At 44.5% G+C, this 23,972-nt stretch overlaps 1 protein-coding gene across 2 annotated transcripts in view; it reads right to left on the bottom strand.

Annotated features, from left to right (window-relative positions):
- Window positions 1-23,972, bottom strand: part of TRMT10B (tRNA methyltransferase 10B) — a 72,631-nt gene that overhangs the window by 12,975 nt on the left and 35,684 nt on the right. For both annotated transcript variants that reach the window (XM_063914225.1, XM_063914226.1), the window contains exons 3-7: window positions 16,593-16,704; window positions 13,514-13,641; window positions 8,530-8,682; window positions 8,124-8,202; window positions 3,960-4,027 (exon numbers count right to left, since the gene is read on the bottom strand). In XM_063914225.1, the coding sequence (XP_063770295.1) occupies window positions 3,960-4,027; window positions 8,124-8,202; window positions 8,530-8,682; window positions 13,514-13,641; window positions 16,593-16,704 (540 nt within the window). The remainder of the gene's footprint in view (window positions 1-3,959; window positions 4,028-8,123; window positions 8,203-8,529; window positions 8,683-13,513; window positions 13,642-16,592; window positions 16,705-23,972) is intronic.

Genomic DNA, 23,972 nt, shown 5'->3' with positions numbered 1-23,972 from the left:
CTCTGAGGTACGCCTGATGAGGTGGATAAATGGGGACATGAAGGTATGCATCCTTTATGTCCAGAGTCACCATAAAATCTCCCCCTTTCAGGCTTGCAATGACCGCTCTTAGCGATTCCATCTTGAACTTGAACCTTTTCAGGTATATGTTCAGGGATTTTAAATTCAATATGGGTCTGACCGAACCGTCTGGTTTCGGGATTACATGGTCGAATAATAACCCCCTCCTTGTTGAAGGAGGGGAACCTTGACCACCACCTGTTGAAGATACAATTTGTAAATTGCAGTTAACACTGTTTCCCTCTCGTGGGGGGAAGCCGGCAGGGCCGTCGGTGAGGGGGCATCTCCTCAAAGTCCAGCTTGTATCCCTGAGACACAATATCTATTGCCCAGGGATCTAACAGGGAGTGAACCCACTTGTGGCTGAACTTACGAAGGCATGCCCCCACCGGGCCTAGCTCCGCCTGTGGAGCCCCAGCGACATGCAGTGGATTTTGTAGAGGCCGGGGAGGACTTCTGTTCCTGGGAACTAGCTGTGTTGTGCAGCTTCTTTCCTCTGCCCCCGCCTCTGGCAAGAAAGGACGCACCTCGGACTTTCTTGTTTCTTTGTTCGAAAGGCTGCATTTGATAATGTCGTGCTTTCTAGGCTGTACAGGAATATAAGGCAAAATATCAGAATTACCAGCTATAGCTGTGGAGATCAGGTCCGAGAACCCTTCTCCACACAATCCTCAGCTTTCCATATGCCTCTTAAGTCGGCATCATCTGTCCATTGCATATTCTACAGGACACGTCAAGCAGAAATCGACATAGCTTTGACTCTAGGACCCAATATACTCATGTCTCTTTGGGCATGTTTTATATATATATATATATATATATATATATATATATATCTTTTAAGACAGCATCTTTAATATATATATATATCTATCTCTATATATATATATATATATCTATCTCTATATATATATATATATATATATATATATATATATATACATATATATATATATATATATATATATATATATATATATATATATATATATATACACACACACATACATACTAGAGTCTCAATCTCTGCTGATAAGGTACCTGTCCACGCTGCCAAAGTGCTATAAACCCATGCCGACACAATCGCCGGTCTGAGTAGTGTACCAGAATGTGCACGCTGTCTGCAGGATCCCTGAGAATAGCTGTTACGTCAGGGCTACCTTTTGGGCAAACGTGACACCCTAGAGGAAGATTCCCATCATATCCTGGCCCTAGTGGGGAAAGGATACTGCCTGAGAATTCTTTGTGGGAAACTGCAGTCTCTTGTCTGGAGATTCCCGCTCTTTTTCATCATGAGAGGAGGGAAATTTACCTCAGCTTTCTTCCCCTTAAACATGCGTACCCTTGTGTCAGGGACAGATGAGTCATCAGTGATATGCAAATCATCTTTTATTACAATAATCAGATATTGAATACTTTTCTGCCATTTTGGCTGTAACTTTGCATTATCGTAGTCGACACTGGAGTCAGACTCCGTGTCGATATCAGTGTCTATTATTTTGGACAGTGAGCATTGAGAGACTCTGAAGGTCTCTGCGACATAGGGACAGACATGGGTAGATTTCCTGTCTGTTCTCTAATCTTTTGTGCAATAAATTCACCTTAGCACTTAATTACACATATCCAAACAGGTGTCGGCGTTGTCGACGGAGACACCCTCTCACACACATATTTGCTCCATCTCCTCCTTAGGGGAGCCTTTTACCTCAGACATGTCGACACACACGTACAGACACACCACACACTCAGGGAATGCTCATCTGAAGACAATTCCCCCATAAGGCCTTTTGGAGAGACAGAGAGAGAGTATGCCAACACACACCCCAGCGCTATTAACCCAGGAATAACACAGTAACTTAATGTTAACCCAGTAGCTGCTGTTTATATTGATTTTTGCGCCTAATTATGTGCCCCCCCTTTCTTTTTACCCTCTTCTACCGTATCTGCAGGGGAGAGACTGGGGAGCTTCCTCTCAGTGGTGCTGTGGAGAAAAAACATGGCGCTGGTGAGTGCTGAGGAAGAAGCCCCGCCCTGTCGACGGCGGGCTTCTGTCCCGCTTTCATGTACTATTTTGGCGGGGGCTCATACATATATACAGTGCCCAACTGTATATTATGCAAACTTTTGCCAAAGAGGTCTCTAAATGCTGCCCAGGGCGCCCCCGCCCCCCTGCACCCTTACAGTGACCGGAGTATGTGGGTGTAGTGTGGGAGCAATGGCGCACAGCTGCAGTGCTGTGCGCTACCTCATGTGAAGACTGGAGTCTTCTGCCGCCGATTTCGAAGTCTTCTTGCTTCTTTCACCCGGCTTCTGTCTTCCGGCTCTGCGAGGGGGGCGGCGGCGCGGCTCCGGGATCGGACGACAAAGGGTGAGATCCTGTGTACGATCCCTCTGGAGCTAATGGTGTCCAGTAGCCTAAGAAGCAGGACCTATCTTCAGAGAGTAGGGCTGCTTCTCTCCCCTCAGTCCCACGATGCAGGGAGTCTGTTGCCAGCAGAGCTCCCTGAAAATAAAAAACCTAACAAAAAACTTTCTTATAGCAAGCTCGGGAGAGCTCACTAAGTAGCACCCAGCTCGTCCGGGCACAGATTCAAACTGAGGTCTGGAGGAGGGACATAGAGGGAGGAGCCAGAGCACACCAGAATCTAAATTCTTTCTTAAAGTGCCCATGTCTCCTGCGGAGCCCGTCTATTCCCCATGGTCCTTACGGAGTCCCCAGCATCCACTAAGACGTTAGAGAAAGCTGCTTGTGCATCCTATTTGCATCATTTCACGAATAAGATGCATTTTAATGGATAAAGTCACATAAAGAGATGATCGGTGCTACCAAATGATGGCACGGCGCGGAGTAACTAGAAGGGCTGTTTAACCTTCCAGGAAGCTAGATCTATGAGGACATATCTGTACATACCCTTCCTTTAAGCTCTGACGGACAAAGCCCGCTACCTTACATCGGTCGACTCTACCTTTTTCTGAGTTGGCTCTGATCTGCTGTCGGTTGGGATGCCAGCGGTCAGAATAACGACCGGGGCATCCAAACGTGGGAATCCCGGCAGGGGCAAGGTAAGTATACATACCTTTCCCCAATGCTCCCCAATCCCTAACCATCGCTTCCCGCATCCAAAACCTAACCCTCCACCATGGCTTACAACTCCGGCGTCCCAGCAAACAGTTGTTCAGGATCCCAGCAGTTGAGATTCCGGTGCAGATATTTCGACTGTCGGGATCTCGACTGGATCCCCTTTTCCTTATGTGTCCATGCCCTGTCTTACACTGACTTTGTTTTCACCTTTCTCTGCTATAACGATTATGTTCATGCCCGTCTTCAATGTCTTAATACTGAATTCTTCTGTCTGCCAGGTGATTTTGTTGAAATTGCATCCATTAATTTTTATTCTGCAAACTTGTAATTATTTTTTTCTCTTTGTTCACCCCTGTCTATCATCCACTGTGTGATGTTGCTGAAATGCTTTGATCTCTGCTTTGTACTTAGGATATAGCTTCCATGTATTGTACACTTGCCCTATATGATTTTATGTTAACCTCTAGTAATGCACTGTGTACACTTTTGTGGCACCTTATAAATAAAAGATCATATTAATAGTAGCTGAAGAGCTTAGCCTCGCTAAAGAAGCATTTAAGGACTGAATTTAATAGTCCAGCTTTACCTAAAACCTTTTTATTCTCAAATTGAATGCATGTGCAGACTGTATCAAGAAATGCAATAAGAGATCTAAACACAGTTATAGTTTCAATAAACTTTTCCTGTGTTAGGAACAATACTTTATGGTATATTGTGTCAATTAAATTTGAAATAAATATGACAAATCAATGAAAATATCCCACTGATATCAATGATTTCAAAATAAACTGCACATTATTGTAAGATATATACAAACCTTCTGAACACTTTCATCCACCAGTCCTCCAAGAACATATACTTTATATGGATCAATGTCTTCAAGAACTAATAAAATAATATAATGCAAATACTGTAAGACTATGATGGTTCATTTTTGCAATTTAAGGACTAAATATTAAACAAAAAAAAGAAAGAAAAAGAAAAGGAAGATTAAAATTTGCAGTATCTATAACTCGCTAATTACAAACTTACAAATGAATATATACAGTATATACACACACACACACAGTACCAGTCAAAAGTTTGGACACACCTTCTCATTCAATGGTTTTTATTTATTTTAATTATTTTCTATATTGTAGATTAATACTGAAGACATCAAAACTATGAAAGAACACATATAGAATTATGTTGTAAACAAAAAAGTATTAAACAAACCAAAATGTTTTGTATTTTAGATTTCTCAAAGTAGCCCCCTTTGCTTTGATTGGTATTAAAAGCTGTCATCAAAGCAAAAGGGGCCCACTTTGAGGAATCTAAAATATAAAACATACTGTATTTTGATTTGCTTAACACTTTTTTGTTTACAACATAATTCCATATGTGTTGTTTCATAGGGGTATATTTACTAAAAATCGTACTTTCCCGTTTGAGGTCAAAGTTCAATCACGAATGACATCGAAAGTGGAAATATGCAACTTTTTGAATTTAGTACGACTAATTTACTAAGCTGCCATATTCTGCATTTTCGGTTTTACCGATGTCGATGTCATTCGTTTTTTTAGGCAGTGTTTTACGTGAGTGACTTGTAAAACACTGCCGACTTTAATACAATGAATCTCGGCCGGATCTGAGAGATCCGTGCTGGGCTTCATTGTGCACCTTGTTAAAAAAAAAAAAAACAGTGTTAAAATAAAAATTGCGTGGGGTCCCCCCTCCTAAGCCAAACCAGCCTCGGGCTCTTTGAGACGATTCTGGTTGCAAAAATATGGGGAAAAAAATGATAGAGGTTCCCCCATATTTAAACAACCAGCACCGGGCTCTGCGCCAGGTCCTGGTTCCAAAAATATGGGGGACAAAAAGCGTAGGGGTCCCCCGTATTTCTGAAACCAGCACCGGGCTCCACTAGCCAGATACATAATGCCACATATAGGTCCCGGCGGCCCTGGCATTACATAACCAACTAGTCACCCTTGGCCGGGGTACCCTGGAGGAGTGGGGACCCCTTTAATCAAGGGGTCCCCCCCCTCCAGCCACCCAAGGACCAGGGGTGAAGCCCGAGGCTGTCCCCCCCCATCCAAGGGCTGTGGATGGGAGGCTGATAGCCGTTTTGTAAAAAAATGAATATTGTATTTAGTAGCAGTACTACAAGTCCCAGCAAGCCTCCCCCGCAAGCTTGTACTTGGAGAACCACAAGTACCAGCATGCGGAGGAAAACCGGGCGCGCTGGTACCTGTAGTACTACTACTAAAAAAATACCCCAATAAAAACATAAGACACACACCTTGAAAGTATAACTTTAATACATACATCCACACCTCCATATACACATACTTACCTTATGTTCACACGAGGGTCGGTCCTCTTCTCCATGTAGAATCCATGGTGTACCTGTGGAAAAAATGATACTCACATAATCCAGTGTAGAAGGCTCTTCTTGTAATCCATTTGTAATCCAGGTACTTGTCAAAATAAAAAAACGGACACCCGACCTCGCACTGAAAGGGGCCCCATGTTTTCACATGGGACCCCTTTCCCCGAATGCCAGAAACCCCCTCTGACTTATGTCTAAGAGGGTTCCATCAGCCAATCAGGGAACGCCACGTCGTGGCATCCTCCTGATCGGCTGTGTGCTCCTGTACTGTATGACAGGCGGCACACGGCAGTGTTACAATGTAGCGCCTATGCGCTCCATTGTAACCAATGGTGGAAACTTTGTGGTCAGCGGGTGACCGAAAGTAACCTCACCGCTGACCACAAAGTTCCCACCATTGGTTACAATGGAGCGCATAGGCGCTACATTGTAACACTGCCGTGTGCCGCCTGTCATACAGTACAGGAGCACACAGCCGATCAGGAGGATGCCACAACGTGGCGTTCCCTGATTGGCTGATGGAACCCTCTTAGACATAAGTCAGAGGGAGTTTCTGGCATTCGGGGAAAGGGGTCCCATGTGAAAACATGGGGCCCCTTTCAGTGCGAGGTCGGATGTCCGTTTTTTTATTTTGACAAGTACCTGGATTACAAATGGATTACAAGAAGAGCCTTCTACACTGGATTATGTGAGTATAATTTTTTCCACAGGTACACCATGGATTCTACATGGAGAAGAGGACCGACCCTCGTGTGAACATAAGGTAAGTATGTGTATATGGAGGTGTGGATGTATGCATTAAAGTTATACTTTCAAGGTGTGTGTCTTATGTTTTTATTGGGGTATTTTTTTAGTAGTAGTACTACAGGTACCAGCGGGCCCGGTTTTCCTCCGCATGCTGGTACTTGTGGTTCTCCAAGTACCAGCTTGCGGGGGAGGCTTGCTGGGACTTGTAGTACTGCTACTAAAAACAATATTCATTTTTTTACACAACGGCTATCAGCCTCCCATCCGCAGCCCTTGGATGGGGGGGACAGCCTCGGGCTTCACCCCTGGTCCTTGGGTGGCTGAGGGGGGGGACCCCTTGATTGAAGGGGTCCCTACTCCTCCAGGGTACCCCGGCCAGGGGTGACTAGTTGGTTATGTAATGCCAGGGCCGCCGGGACCTATATAAAAGTGTTCCCCGGCTGTGGCATTATGTATCTGGCTAGTGGAGCCCGGTGCTGGTTTCAGAAATACGGGGGACCCCTACGCTTTTTGTCCCCCGTATTTTTGGAACCAGGACCAGGCGCAGAGCCCGGTGCTGGTTGTTTAAATATGGGGGAACCTCTATCATTTTTTTCCCCATATTTTTTCAACCAGGACCGGCTCAAAGAGCCCGAGGCTGGTTTTGCTTAGGAGGGGGGACCCCATGCATTTTTTTACATTTTTTTATCAAAAAAATAACACTTTCCCATCCCCTTCCCACTGATAAACATGCACGGATCTCATGGATCCGTGCATGCCTATCCAAACACGGGATAAAAAAGCAGGTCTGTTTTTTTTTAGCACTTTTTCACGAATTGTATTTCTGCACGGCAGTGTGTTTGGCTATTGTCGGCAGTGTGTGGCTATTGTCGGCAGTGTTTGTGATTTGCACTTTTTAGTAAATTACCGATTTCTACCAAATTGCAGGCGTATTTGACCGATGGTGTATTGATTCGTGATTTTTTCCAAGGACTTCCAAAATATTACGAATGCCCTCATCACTGCCGAGATTTTTGCTTAGTAAATTCCCGACATGACACTTTGAAGAAAAAACGGCATCTCGGTCAAAATCGGGAGCTTAGTAAATATACCCCATAGTTTTGATGTTTTCAGTATTAATCTACAATGTAGAAAATAATTAAAAACCATTGAATGAGAAGGTGTGTCCAAACTTTTGACTGGTACACTAATATATATATGTATTTTTTTTATTGTATTATATATATATATATATATATATATATATATATATATATATATATATATTCCAGCAGTTTTGACCAGCACTCTATAAAACAGCCCCCTCCGAACCTCTAGAGCACAGTGTACAGCAACACAATTTTTGAGAGGCACTCCTCGGCTTTGTAAATAATTTCCACAGCTACAACTGCATGCTTCAACGTTTCAGGTGCACTTTATTAGCACCTTTCCTGACGAAAGGTGCCAATTAAGTGCACCTGAAACATTGAAAGCATGCAGTTGTAGCTGTGGAAATTATTTACAAAGCCGAGGAGTGCCTCTCAAAAATTGTGTTGCTATATATATATATATATATATATATATATATATATATATATATATATACATATACACACACACACACACACATATATATATATATATATATATATATATACACACACACACACACACACACACACACACACACACACACAACACAAAGTAAAGAAACACAGATGATAATATGGTCTATAAATGTCAGATTCACCAAGAAGCACAGATGTACCATTCGTAAGCCATAATGGACAGTAAATATTTGGATAAGACTAAGTTCAGTAGTACATAATACAGCTTCTAACACCAGTAATAAAGTTACTGTGAGATGGATTAGATGCTTACCATTGTCAGAGTCCGGAGTGAGATATATTATGGTCTCAAACGGAAACAGGCTTAGAAAGCTGGTTTCTGTTGACTCAACCTTAACAAAACACAAAAACACAGAATGTACAACGTTATTTAAAGAAAAGAAAAAAAGTAGCCTAAAAATGGACAAATCTTTGGAAAAAAGCCAAGGAAAAGTCACACAGATCCCCCAAAATCAATGGAAAGTCACACAGATCCCCCAAAAGCCAAAAGAAAGTCACACAGATCCCCCTAGATGCAAACAGATTATGATAATACTAGAAGAGTAACTTAAATAATGTATCATTGTTGACATGGTTTACATACAAATGGTACATTCAGGGCACTGAAGGTCACATTCCCCTTAGTATAACATTATTAGGAGCCAAGGAAATAAACTTACAAGATAATGGAGAAATCCGTCATTCATTCGCACACATTCATCATATAATAGACCGCTTTCTACAAAACCTGTCAGGTAAATGCCGAAGGGTTTTGCAGCTCTCTTGTTAGATCCATAAAGCCTTCTGATTTGAGCAGCTAGACGACTGGTTTCCTAACAGACCAAGAAATAAAAGTCATATTTGGAGAAAAATACATAGAATAAAAAGATGTTGGTCTAGGACTTAAACAGAATATTAATAGAATGCAACAAATGACATCTGACCTTTGTGCTTACAGAAAACAGGCAAAAGTCTTCAGGTACAAAACATATAAATTAAGAACAATACATACATGGATGTTACAGAAAATAAAATAAAATGAAAAAGTAATTTAAAATGAGCTGTCATTTCCAATAAGGATATTTGCCAACGACCTTAAACCCATGAAAAGACAAAATGTTCAGCACTTTAGAACAATGCTAATATCAACCTAAACCCATCTAGCATATTAGTATACTGTGAAGCTGTGTATGCACGGTGAGATTTATCCTTTCGATTTTGACTATATAGTCAAAATCGCAAGGAAAGTTAGTGCAAATCGCACAGTGCTTAGCCAGCTGCGATACCGATGCGCGGTCCCGTGGGGTTGGTACCGCAAGGAAAGACTCTGTGCAGTCAATCCTGGCTATATTGTGTACAATCTAGTACAGAGTACAGTCAAGTCAAAACTGGCACTTAGTCAAAATCGCACATAGTCAAAATGACTTGAGTATGGTTGACCGGCGGTCACCATAGGAGATGCCGGGATCCCGGCTTTAAGATGCCCGGCGAGGGGGGACGGACGAGCTCAACGTAGCCCCTTGCGGGTTTGCAGCGCATGCCACGATGCAGGCTCGATGGCGAGCTGCACAGGTTATATTCTCACTCTATGGGGTATATGCAATTGCGGTCGAATTCGCGGCAATTATCGCCGTTTTTTAATTCGACCAAATTCGCCAGGTGAATCCCGGCAGGTGCCTGCCGGGATTCACCATATTCAATGAAAAACGGATTCGCCAGAATCGCGGGCGAAAATCGGCCGATTTGGCGGATTTTGCCGCGATTTTAAAAAACGGGAAAAAACGTGAAAAACCCGAAAAAAAAATGGCGTGGGGTCCCCCCTCCAAAGCATAACCAGCCTCGGGCTCTTTGAGCTGGTCCTGGTTCTAAAAATGCAGGGGAAAAATTGGCCAGGGATCCCCCGTATTTTTAAAACCAGCACCGGGCTCTGCGCCTGATGCTGGTGCCAAAAATACGGGGGACAAAAAGAGTAGGGGTCCCCCGTATTTTTAACACCAGCATCGGGCTCCACTAGCTGGACAGATAATGCCACAGCCGGGGGTCACTTTTATGCCGTGCCCTGCGGCCGTGGCATCAAATATCCAACTAGTCACCCCTGGCCGGGGTACCCTGGGGGAGTGGGGACCCCTTCAATCAAGGGGTCCCCCCCCCAGCCACCCAAGGGCCAGGGGTGAAGCCCGAGGCTGTCCCCCCCCATCCAATGGGCTGCGGATGGGGGGGCTGATAGCCTTTGTGATAATAAAAAGATATTGTTTTTTCCATTAGTACTACAAGTCCCAGCAAGCCTCCCCCGCAAGCTGGTACTTGGAGAACCACAAGTACCAGCATGCGGGAGAAAAACGGGCCCGCTGGTACCTGTAGTACTACTGGAAAAAAAATACCCAAATAAAAACAGGACACAGACACCGTGACTTGTACAACTTTATTACATACTGCCGACACACACATACTTACCTATGTTGACACGCCGACTGCCACGGTCGCCGACGATCCGAGGGTACCTGTGAAAAAATTATACTCACCTTCCAGCGTCCAGAGGTACATCCACGTCCAGAGGTAAATCCACGTTCTTGGCAAAAAAACAAACCGAACACCGATCCATACCGGACTAGAAAGGGGTCCAATGTTTTCACATAAGACCCCTTTCTCCCGAATGCCGGGACATCACGTGACTCCTGTCACTGACGTCCCTTCAGCCAATCAGGAAGCGCTACTTCCGTGGCGCTCACCTGATTGGCTGTCCGCTGTCTGTACTGTGACAGCGCATCGCAAAGCCGCTCCATTACTTTCAATGGTGGGAACTTTGCGGGTAGCGGTGGGGTCACCCGCCGGTCAGCCGCTGACCGGCGGGTGACCTCACCGCTAGCCGCTAAGTTCCCACCATTGAATATAATGGAGGGAGCTGTGCGATGCGCTGTCACAGTGCAGACAGCGCTCAGCCAATCAGGTGAGCGCAACGAAGTTGCGCTTCCTGATTGGCTTAGAGACTGTCAGTGACAGCTGTCACTGACAGGTCTCATTCGTGGAAAGGTGTCCCATGTGTCAGCATGGGACCCCTTTCAGTCCGTTTTTGGTGCGGGTATTTGCGTTTTCTTATTTTGCCAAGTCCGTGGATTTATCTCTGGACCATGGTTGAGGTGAGTATTTTGAACTTTTCTTTACAGGTATCCGTGGATTCTACATGGAGAAGAGGACCGATGTCGGCGTGTGAACATAGGTAAGTATGTGTGTGTCGACGTATGAAATAAAGTTTTACTGTCGACGGTGTGTGTGTCCTGTTTTTATTTGGGTATTTTTTTCCCAGTAGTACTACAGGTACCAGCGGGCCCGTTTTTCTCCCGCATGCTGGTACTTGTGGTTCTCCAAGTACCAGCTTGCGGGGGAGGCTTGCTGGGACTTGTAGTACTATTGGAAAAAACAATATCTTTTTATTATCACAAAGGCTATCAGCCCCCCCATCCGCAGCCCATTGGATGGGGGGGGACAGCCTCGGGCTTCACCCCTGGCCCTTGGGTGGCTGGGGGGGGGGGACCCCTTGATTGAAGGGGTCCCCACTCTCCCAGGGTACCCCGGCCAGGGGTGACTAGCTGGATATTTAATGCCACGGCCGCAGGGCACGGCATAAAAGTGACCCCCGGCTGTGGCATTATCTGTCCAGCTAGTGGAGCCAGATGCTGGTGTTAAAAATACGGGGGACCCCTACTCTTTTTGTCCCCCGTATTTTTGGCACCAGCACCAGGCGCAGAGCCCGGTGCTGGTTTTAAAAATACGGGGGATCCCCTGTCAATTTTTTCCCCGCATTTTTAGAACCAGGACCAGCTCAATGAGCCCGAGGCTGGTTATGCTTTAGAGGGGGGACCCCACGCCATTTTTTTTTATGATTTTACCCTTCCAGCATAAAAAAAAAAAAAAAAAAATTAAAAAATATATAAATAATATTTGTGCCTCCCAAAAAAAAAAAAAAAAGTACCTAATCCCTTCTAATATAAATAGATCTGCTATTCCCCCCAAAAAAAACACCAAAAAAAACATGTTTAAAATTTTTTTATTTGTTTTCACCCTCCAAAGTGTGGCGGATTGAAAATGACGAATTTGCTGTCTAAAAGCACTGCTGTCGAATTTCAAAACTTGAATTGAATATGCTTTGGTCGAATTGCAGCACTTGTATCATTGCAGAAAAGTCGAATTTGCAAAAATTCGAATTTCAAAAAGTCTAATTTTGAATGTCCGTTTTTTGGTCGGAAAGCACTGGATTGCATAGGGGAATTTTTTTTTTGGGTCGAAAATGACCCGAAATTCGACAATTTCGGGAATTCGACCACAATTGCATATACCCCTATGGGTGTCAAATAGTCTCCGTTAGTCGGCATACCGACTGTCAGGACTGTAAGGGGGCGGGATTCCTGCAGCTGGTCACGTAACCACCCCCCGTCAAAATTGCAAGTACAGATAGTCAAAAATCGATGCTTCTGGGCTTTGGGAGAGTTCAGGGGAAATCGCTAAGTCAAAATCTCACTGTGTGTATGCACCGTAACTATAACTCGCTATTGCAGAATCACAAAACATGGATATAAACAATTACTTAAAAACAAAAATTTGAAATAACAGATTGACTCATATTTCCTGAAAATCACAATGTTTTTGTTAAGTAAATGTCCCACACCATACACACACTGGCCATTAGTTAATGATATACTGTATATTGAAATCAGTCAGATGAGAAAACTATACATTTACAGGCAGGATAACTGGTGTATCCCAGTTCCACTATGAGCTTAATGTTCTGTAAATTACAATTTAAGCCTGACTGAAACAAACTATCAAGTCTCCAGCTGAGGTCCAAGTGCTGACAGCAATTCAAACTCCTGACATCTGCTCACCAGATATAATAAAATGCTTTCAATTTAATCAGGGAGGTGCTTAGTCTTTGAGACTTTATCAAAGCTTCCTGTAATCACAGATATCACAGTATACATACATTTAGGGAGCTGTAAAATGATGCTGCAAGGTATAAAATCACATCAATGAATAAGGAATGGATGGATCCGTATTCCAGGGGTAAGTATACTATAAGATTAGTCTCTATAAATGGTGTGGCAGAGGCACAGCAGACAGTGTGATTATTTGTAAAGTTCTGTTTTATTGAGTAACAATGCTCATATACAAAAACACGCAAACAGCTGTTTAGTCATGTATCAATGTACACAACTGACCACGTGGGGCTGGTGAGATATGAACACTCCTGAACGGTTTCATAGAAGACTATAACTGTGTGATTCACAACTATCAAACAGTCCTGGTGTGCTACGAAGTAGATGAAACTACTATCTGGAAGCATATGGTTATTAGTCTTTAGTAGTGAAACACAATAGTCCCGACGGGGTAAATAGATAGATTCAGTCCAGTGTCACGGGATGCAGTAGTCTCCCGTGCCCCAGTCGATCACCTTCTTAGCCTGATCACCGAATTTATATGTGCTTAGAGATATTCTGAAATAATTTGAAATTGGGTTGATTATATTTATTTCAAATGTATGCATATTTAATATACAGGATATTGCATTAGATCAAGTGAAAACATACAGTACATTAAATTACAAATTGTCATATGCACACAAAAAATAAATAAATGGCGTAATATGACCCATCTATAAAAGGACATTACCTTCTTGCTCATGTGATCAGTCATACTCAAATCAATGCAGAGTCTAGGACCAGAATCCTTTGCTTCTAAAAGGCGCTCCTTAGTCAAAGCTTTTAAAAACTTTTTACTGTGTTGTTGTTTGCTGGTGCCTAGAAAAAAGTGGACTAGATCACTCTTCAAAATAGTAATTATTGTTTCAGTTTCCCTAATACTATGAAAGTGAGGAAGAGATATGTACACAGATTTATAACAGGAGGTTTGTTTATACAGTAGAAAAAAATAAATAAATAAAAAACAATGCAGCCTATGCACGTGGATATAACCCCAAATAATGGGTATATACTAAGGTAACCCCCACCAACACATTTAGATCACCTGAGGGATCTTTTTCAAGAAAGTTCCCTCAGTGGATTAAAATGTGTTGGTAGGGATCTCTGGCATTCACATAGGAGCCTACACAGAGGAAGGAAGAAGGAACCAACTGAAATGTTTAAGTATCCTGCTTGTAATGAGGAATGCATTGGATTCCTATTTTTGTCAAGAATACACTAGTTGCTTTTCCGAATACTACACATTGGGAACCACAAGTGTGATCCTAACAAGCCTTTTTTTCAGCCACAGGCTGCGAGTTTGATGTATGGGGGGCAACCCCGCTAACTATTACTCCCCACTTGTGGTGGTGAAGGCAATATACACTCATTTGTATAATAGGATCATGAAACAAATTGAATGTTGACTTTTTTGCATTTAATGTGCTCAATAGGATTACACGATTGGTCTTTGTGTCTTTTCTTTTACATGTATGACTTTCTAATCCACTGTGAATGGAAATCACATCTGAAGGGAAGTATATTCTATTTGTATGTAACTCAGCGCCATTGTACCCAATTTTCTTTCTTGCTCTGGCTTGTTTATACGGCCTGCAACAAGTGTCCCAGAGCATCAAAATGTACACATACATTGTCCATGCCAGAAAACGGCAAAGTACATTATCAACTTCTTGGAAAGTACGCAGAGACATGCTTCAATGCAATCATAACCAGTTGGATATGTCACAATGGGTGGTCTTCAGTATGCCGACTGACGGGGTCCCGGCGCACAGTATACCGGCGCCGGGATCCCGACAGCCGGCATACCGACACTTATTCTCCCTTGTGGGGGTCCACGACCCCCCTGGAGGGAGAATAAAATAGCGTGGCCACGTGCGCCACCGTGCCCGTAGCGTGGCGAGCGCAGCGAGCCCGCAAGGGGCTCATTTGCGCTCGCCACACTGTCGGTAAGCCGGCGGTCGGGCTCCCGGCGCCGGTATGCTGGACGCCGGGAGCCCGACCGCCGGCATATCGTAGTGAACCCGTCACAATGTGTAATGCTTTCTAAGAAAAAAGGTCTTCTAAAAAAAATATATATATGTTATATGCAAGCGAATGATGTGACTATACTGTACTACTTATTATAGCGGCACCATTTTAAATATTTACATTACTTAATGGACCTTTGTATTTGGATTATTTTGGAAAAGATTTCTATTTGTTTTTTTAAAATGGAAAAACATCTGTATTCTGCATGTGTGTTTATATTTCATTACATTTTACATTGGGCTTATGACTTTGTGTTTATTAAGAACACTGTTAATGCAATATTCTGTTGTGTATATGTTGTGTTATTATATTGTGTGCAAATAGTAAATGTTTAACTCATATTACCGCTGTCCAGCCATGTCCCTATGCTATTGTGGTGCACAGACATACGCACATCCTACACCGGATGTACACCAGGCACAGATACTACTGTTTCGGAGATAGACCAATAAGGTAACTGACCATATGTCATTAAACATACAATAATATTCACATGCTCAGAACACCTATCTCCTCCATGCTTTCCAGCTTTAGATAACAGAATAACTTTCTTCCACTCTTCTGCTTCCTTAACTATCTCCAGCTGCACACACCAATGAACAGTTTCTCACAAAAATACTGTATTCTTTAAGCCCAATCTAAAGACACAGTTTCTGTTACATGTGTGATTGCCTCTGCAAGCACTCCATCATTCACGCTCTTGAAAACCTACAGATCTTTGTTTCGCCACCATGGGTCAATGAGTTTACAGTAACTGGCTACCTGGGTGTACTTATGCAGGTCATATGGACTACAGAAAATACAATTTTTCATAATAGTCCTAATATTTACTGTTAGTGTGCACTACATATCAAAATTATTTTCCTCATCAATCTCTGAAGGAATTTATCCACCCCGGTCATAAGCTTGCTGCGTTGGGCTAATTCCACATAGGCACATTCACATTTCTACTTTTCTCACACAAAATCAAGATCCTACTCTTTCACTGACTACGCTAATCCTGTACTTCCCTGGTCTTCCATTGGCAGAAGAGTCCCCCTGCAATGAATCATGAATGCTACTGCCTGGTTTATGTACACATTCATCCACTTGTTGTTTGCTCCAATTACTTACTGTAGTGCTTTCTTATCTTCCAATACCATAACCTCTTAACACCTGGTCCCACTAATGACTACAAGATTTCTTCCAGTCAACTCACCTCCAGGCCCCATCTGGCACAATCTCCAAAACTTTTAAACAGTCCATGAAGATAACATTCCTCAAAGAACCCTGATCTGTTACTCCCTGATTTGTTACTGCTGCTAGCAATCAGCTTATCGGCATCCTTCAGGTTTTTATTTTATTTTCTGTTAAGGGGGTATATACGGGAGAGATGTGTGCTGAGCGAACCGCCGCTCAGCACAGTGCGATGTGTGCTGAGCGATGCGGGGGGAGGACGGGGGCCGCGCATTTCACCGAGCGGGTGAAATGAGCGACCTGCTAGATTGGCCTGCATGCAGGCTCAATCTAGCAGCGGCGATAGCGATGTGCGGGGCTGCGCATCGCTATCACTGAGGGGGCTTAGATTTTAAGCATGGATCTCTCCGTGAGTATCCCCCTTTACAGCGGAGGTTACTTAGATTATCAGTTTGTGAATAGTATCAACTGCCTCCAAGCACTTGGCATGCAATGAAATTAATTGTAATAATATAAAACAAACGGATTGCACAATGTATAAGATAAGACCACAAAAATCACATTACCTGTACCATCCCCAGACTGCTTTTCTTTCCTTCTCTCTTTTTCTTGTTTTCTCTTACTTTTTTTGGCTGCAACTATTTTTTCCCAATGTCTCTGTTTCCTCAAAACATTCCTCTAAAGCAAAATAAAAAATATACATAGCATAAGTATAATGTGGATTTGCAAAATATCATGATCAAGAAGCACCCAGGGAAATCTGAGCTTAGTGACAGTGGAAAGGTTCTTAAGGGATCACCTATTATACAGCAGGCTCCATTTGAACTTGTGTTTGGATTTGTTGAATATAATTATTGACTAAATTTTTTTTCCTCCACAATGGTAAATTTGACTTAGCGTGCTGGTTGTGCGATGGGGTCTAGTGTGGCCCCATCATACACCAGCATATTTAGGTTTGCTCTGGAGAAGGAGGTCTTTATTTTTAACCTGATTAAAGTCAATCAGTTATTTTTTACTGCCGCTTCATAGATGATCTTTTGGAGAGGCAGTACAGAGTCTTTTATAGATGTTATGGTTATTAAAAACCATAACTTTAGGTCGCACCCATTTAAATTTACCTTCACTATTGATCAGGAGGTTCATTTCCATTTTAATTTAAAAATGAAAAGAGTTGGTAATGGTATTGAGATCTCTCTATACCAAACTGACAGAAATAATCTCTTCCATATCAGTAGCTTTCACCCCAAATCCCCTCAAGAGGGGCTTGCCATTTTCCCAATTACTTAGGATGAGGAGGATTACCCCTGATCCTGGTGAGGCTGAACAGCAGATTGCTATTATGATCCAAAAATTCCTACAATGAGGCTACTCTATGGCTCTATTGACACAAGCTAGAAAGAAAGTACTTAAATTAGACCGAGAGCAATTATTGGAGAAAAAGAAAGTTGTTAATAATAATAATAAAAAAAGAAGATTTTAAACCTACCAGTAAATCTTTTTCTCGTAGTCTGTAGAGGATGCTGGGGACTCCGTAAGGACCATGGGGATAGACGGGCTCCACAGGAGACATGGGCACTTTAAGAAAGACTTTAGGTATGGGTGTGCACTGGCTCCTCCCTCTATGCCCCTCCTCCAGACCTCAGTTAGAGAAACTGTGCCCAGAGGAGATGGACAGTACGAGGAAAGGATTTTTGTTAATCCAAGGGCAAGATTCATACCAGCCACACCAATCACACCGTATAACTTGTGATATACTAACCAGTTAACAGTATGAAACCAACGTAGCATCAGTTCAAGACCGATGAAAACTATAACATAACCCTTATGTAAGCAAAACTATATACAAGTCTTGCAGAAGTAGTCCGCACTTGGGACGGGCGCCCAGCATCCTCTACGGACTACGAGAAAAAGATTTACTGGTAGGTTTATTTTCGCCATATACGGTGATAATGTTTAGCTGTCACGTCCTTCCTAGCCTTTATCAGCGTAGGAATGACCTCATCCGGAATGCCTTTTTCCGCTAGGATCCTGCGTTCAACCGCCATGCCGTCAAACGCAGCCGCGGTAAGTCTTGGAACAGATGGGCCCCTGTTCCAACAGGTCCTGTCGTAGAGGAAGAGGCCACGGATCTTCTGTGAGCATTTCCAGCAGATCCGGATGCCAGGTCCTTCGTGGCCAATCTGGAACAATGAGAATTGTTCTCACTCCTCTTTTTCTTATTATTCTCAACACCTTGGGTATGAGAGGAAGAGGAGGAAACACAGACAGACGGGAACACCTACGGTGTCACTAGGGCATCTACAGCTACCGCCTGAGGGTCTTTTGATCTGGCGCAATACCTCTGTAGCTTTTTGTTGAGGCGGGACGCCATCATGTCTATCTGGGGCAGTCCCCACTGACTTGCAATCTGTGCGAAGACTTCCTGATGAAGTCCCCACTCTCCTGGATGCAGGTCGTGTCTGCTGAGAAAGTCTGCTTCCCAGTTGTCCACTCCCGGAATGAACACTGCTGACAGTGTGCTTACATGATTTTCCGCCCAGCGAAGAATCCTGGCGGCTTCTGCCACTCTGCTCCTTGTGCCGCCTTGGCAGTTTACATGAGCCACTGAAGTGATGTTGTCTGACTGGATCAAAACTGGTCGGTCGCGCAGTAAGGTCTCCGCTTGACGTAGGGCGTTGTATATGGCCCTCAGTTCCAGGATGTTGATGTGAAGACAAGTCTCTTGACTGGACCAAAGACCTTGGAAGTTTCTTCCCTGCGTGACTGCTCCCCAACCTCGGAGGCTCGCGTCCGTGGTCACCAAGATCCAGTCCTGAATGCCGAACCTGCGGCCTTCTAGAAGGTGAGCACTCTGCAGCCACCACAGGAGAGATACCCTGGCTCTGGGGGGCAGGGTGATCAACCGATGCATTTGTAGATGCGACCCGGACCATATGTCCAATAGGTCCCAGTGGAAAGTCCTCGCATGGAACCTGCCAAAGGGAATGGCTTCGTATGATGCCACCATCTTTCCCAGGACTCGAGTGCAGTGATGCACTGACCCCTGTTTTGGCTTCAATAAGTTCCTGACTAGAGTCTTGAGTTCCTGAGCTTTTTCTATCGGAAGATAAACCTTTTTCTGGTCTGTATCATGCCCAAGAAGGTCAGACGAGTCGTAGGAACCAACTGCGACTTCGGGATGTTGAGAATCCAGCCGTGTTGCTGTAAAACCTTCAGTGAAAGTGACACGCTGTTCAGTAACTGCTCTCTTGACCTCGCTTTTATGAGGAGATCGTCCAAGTACGGCATAATTGTGACACCTTGCTTGTGCAGGAGCACCATCATTTCCGCCATTACCTTGGTGAAAATCCTCGGGGCCGTGGAAAGCCCAAACGGCAACGTCTGAAATTGGTAATGACAATCCTGTAGCGCAAATCTTAGGTACGCCTGATGAGGTGGATAAATGGGAACATGAAGGTATGCATCCTTTATGTCCAGAGATACCATAAAATCCCCCCCTTCCAGGCTGGCGATGACCGCTCTGAGCGATTCCATCTTGAACTTGAACCTCTTCAAGTATAGGTTCAGGGATTTTAAATTTAAAATGGGTCTGACCGAACCGTCCGGTTTCGGGACCACAAATAGGGTTGAGTAATATCCCTTCCCTTGTTGAAACAGGGGAACCTTGACCACCACCTGTTGAAGATACAATTTGTGAATTGCATTTAACACTATTTACCTTTCCGGGGGAGAAGCTGGTAGGGCCGATTTGAAAAACCGTCGAGGAGGCACCTCTTCGAATTCCAGCTTGTAACCCAGGGAAACAATTTCTATTGCCCAGGGATCCACCTGTGAGTGAACCCAGATGTGGCTGAAAATTCAAAGATGTGCCCCACTGGGGCGGACTCCTGTAAGGGAGCCCCAGCGTCATGCGGTGGATTTTGTGGAGGCCGGGGAGAACTTCTGTTCCTGGGAACTAGCGGTGTTATGCAGCTTTTTTCCTATGCCCTTACCTCTGGCAAGCAAGGACGCACCTCGTACTTTGTTTCTTTGTGATCGAAAGGACTGCATTTGATAATGTGGTGCTTTCTTAGGCTGTGAGGGAATATAAGGTAGAACATTTGATTTACCCGCTGTAGCCGTGGAGACCAGGTCCGAGAGACCTTCCCCAAACAATTCCTCACCCTTGTAAGGTAAAACCTCCATATACCTCTTTGAGTTGGCATCACCTGTCCATTGCCGTGTCCATAGGACTCGTCTAGCAGAAATGGACATCGCGTTGATTCTAGAACCCAGTAGACTAAAGTCTCTTTGAGCATCTCTCATATATAAGACCGCATCTTTTATATGCCCTAGGTTCAATAAAATGGTATCCTTATCTAGGGTCTCAATATCCGCTGATAAGGTATCTGTCCATGCTGCTACCGCGCTACAAACCCAGGCCGACGCAATCGCCGGTCTGAGTAAGGTACCAGAATGTGTGTAAATGGACTTCAGGATAACCTCCTGCTTGTGGTCAGCAGGGTCCCTGAGGGTAGCCGTTTCTTGGGATGGCAGCGCTACCTTTTTGGATAAGCGTGTTAATGCCTTATCCACCTTGGGGGAGGATTCCCACCGTATCCTGTCCATTGGCGGGAAAGGATACGCCATAAGAATCCTTTTGGGAATCTGCAGTTTTTTGTCTGGAGATTCCCAAGCTTTTTCACATAATTCACTCAACTCATATGAGGGGGGAAAGGTTACCTCAGGTTTCTTCCCCTTATACATGTGTACCCTCGTGTCAGGGACAGGGGGTTCCCTCTGTGATATGCAAAACATCTTTTATTGCAATGATCACATATCGAATACATTTAGCCACTTTTGGCTGTAATTTTGCATCATCGTAGTCGACACTGGAATCAGAATCCGTGTCGGTATCGGTGTCTACAATTTGGGATAGTGGGCGCTTTTGAGACCCCGAAGGTCCCTGCGACATAGGGACAGACATGGGTTGACTCTCTGGCTGTTCCCTAGCTTCAGCTTTGTCTAACCTTTTGTGCAATAAATTTACATTAGCACTTAAAACCTTCCACATATCCATCCAGTCAGGTGTTGGCGTTGTCGACGGAGACACCACACTCATTCTCTCCTCCTCCTCCCCCTGAAAGCCTTCTACCTCAGACATGTCGACACATGCGTACCGACACACCACACACTCAGGGAATCCTCTTATCTGAAGACAGTTACCCCACAAGGCCCTTTGGAGAGACAGAGGGGTATATGCAATTCCGGGCGAATTGCGGCACTTTTTCGCCCGTTTTTAAATTGGACACAATTCGACCGTCGAATTCCGGCAGGTGGGTGCCGGAAGTCGACATATTCAATAAAAAACGAATTCGACAGTCCCGCTGTCGAAAAACGGCCGATTTGACGGATTTTGATTAGATTTTTTAAAATGTTTAAAAAACGGTAAAAAAACAGAAAAAAATTTGCGTGGGGCCCCCCCTCCTAAGCATAACCAGCCTCGGGCTCTTTGAGCCGGTCCTGGTTGCCAAAATACGGGGGGGGGGGGGGGGAATGACAGGGGATCCCCCGTATTTTTAACAACCAGCACCGGGCTCTGCGCATGGTCCTGGTAAAAAAAATACGGGGGACAAAAAGAGTAGGGGTCCCCCGTATTTTTTGTACCAGCACCGGGCTCCACAAGCTGGACAGATAATGCCACAGCCGGGGGTCACTTTTATACAGCGCCCTGCGGCCGTGGCATTAAATACCCATCTAGTCACACCTGGCCGGGGTACCCTGGAGGAGTGGGGACCCCTTCAATCAAGGGGTCCCCCCCAGCCACCCAAGGGCCAGGGGTGAAGCCCGAGGCTGTCCCCCCCATCCAAGGGCTGCGGATGGGGGGCTGATAGCCATGTGTAAAAATGAAAGAATATTGTTTTTTTGCAGAAGAACTACAAGTCCCAGCAAGCCTCCACCACAAGCTGGTACTTGGAGAACCACAAGTACCAGCATGCGGGGGGGAAACGGGCCCGCTGGTACCTGTAGTTCTACTGCAAAAAAAATACCCAAATAAAAACAGGACACAGACACCGTGAAAGTATATCTTTATTACTTACATGCCAACACACATACTTACCTATGTTGACACGCCGACTCTGGCCACGTCTCCAATGTCGATGTCCGGGGTACCTGAAAATAAAATTATACTCACCTGATCCAGTGTCCAGTTCTTTTATTGGAATCCACGTACTTGGCAAAACAAAAATAAGATTTTACTTACCGGTAAATCTATTTCTCGTAGTCCGTAGTGGATGCTGGGGACTCCGTAAGGACCATTGGGAATAGACGGGCTCCGCAGGAGACAGGGCACTTTAAGAAAGAATTTGGATACTGGTGTGCTCTGGCTCCTCCCTCTATGTCCCTCCTCCAGACCTCAGTTAGAGAAACTGTGCCCGGAAGAGCTGACAGTACAAGGAAAGGATTTTGGAATCCAGGGCAAGACTCATACCAGTCACACCAATCACACCGTATAACTTGTGATAAACTTACCCAGTTAACAGTATGAACAACAACGGAGCATCAGATCAACCCTGATGCAACCACAACATAACCCTTATTTAAGCAACTATATACAAGTATTGCAGAAGAAGTCCGCACTTGGGACGGGCGCCCAGCATCCACTACGACTACGAGAAATAGATTTACCGGTAAGTAAAATCTTATTTTCTCTAACGTCCTAGTGGATGCTGGGGACTCCGTAAGGACCATGGGGATTATACCAAAGCTCCCAAACGGGCGGGAGAGTGCGGATAACTCTGCAGCACCGACTGAGCAAACACAAGGTCCTCCTCAGCCAGGGTATCAAACTTGTAAATCTTTGCAAAAGTGTTCGAACCTGACCAAGTAGCTGCTCGGCAAAGCTGTAATGCCGAGACCCCTCGGGCAGCCGCCCAAGAAGAGCCCACCTTCCTTGTGGAGTGGGCTTTTACTGATTTTGGAAGCGGCAATCCAGCCGCAGAATGAGCCTGCTGAATCGTGTTACAGATCCAGCGAGCAATAGTTTGCTTTGAAGCAGGAGCACCCAGCTTGTTGGATGCATACAGGATAAACAGTGACTCAGTTTTCCTGACTCTAGCTGTTCTGGCTACATAAACCTTCAAAGCCCTGACCACATCTAGTAACTCGGAATCGAGTAGCCACAGGCACCACAATAGGTTGGTTCATATGAAAAGATGACTCCACTTTTGGCAGAAATTGTGGACGGGTCCGCAATTCTGCCCAGTCCATATGGAAAACCAGATAGGGGCTTTTATGTGACAAGGCCGCTAATTCTGACACACGCCTAGCTGAAGCCAAGGCTAATAGCATTACCACCTTCCACGTGAGATATTTCAACTCCACCGTTTTAAGTGGTTCAAACCAGTGGGATTTCAGGAAACTCAACACCACGTTAAGATCCCAAGGTGCCACTGGAGGCACAAAAGGGGGCTGAATATGCAGCACTCCCTTTACAAATGTCTGAACTTCAGGTAGAGAAGCCAACTCCTTTTGAAAGAAAATGGATAGGGCCGAAATCTGGACCTTAATGGAACCCAATTTCAGGCCCAAAGTCACTCCCGACTGTAGGAAGTGAAGGAAACGGCCCAGCTGGAATTCCTCCGTAGGGGCATTCCTGGCCTCACACCAAGCAACATATTTTCGCCATATACGGTGATAATGTTTAGCCGTCACGTCCTTCCTAGCCTTTATCAGCGTAGGAATAACCTCAACCGGAATGCCTTTTTCTGCTAGGATCCGGCGTTCAACCGCCATGCCGTCAAACGCAGCCGCAGTAAGTCTTGGAACAGACAGGGCCCCTGTTGCAACAAGTCCTGTCTTAGAGGCAGAGGCCATGGGTCCTCTGTTAGCATTTCTTGCAGATCAAGATACCAAGTCCTTCTTGGCCAATCCGGAACAATGAGTATTGTTCTCACTCCTCTATT

The sequence above is a fragment of the Pseudophryne corroboree genome, chromosome 1 (genome assembly GCF_028390025.1).
Source record: "Pseudophryne corroboree isolate aPseCor3 chromosome 1, aPseCor3.hap2, whole genome shotgun sequence".
Classification (NCBI taxonomy): Eukaryota; Metazoa; Chordata; class Amphibia; order Anura; family Myobatrachidae; genus Pseudophryne; species Pseudophryne corroboree.
This window is presented reverse-complemented; position numbering and strand designations above follow the sequence as displayed.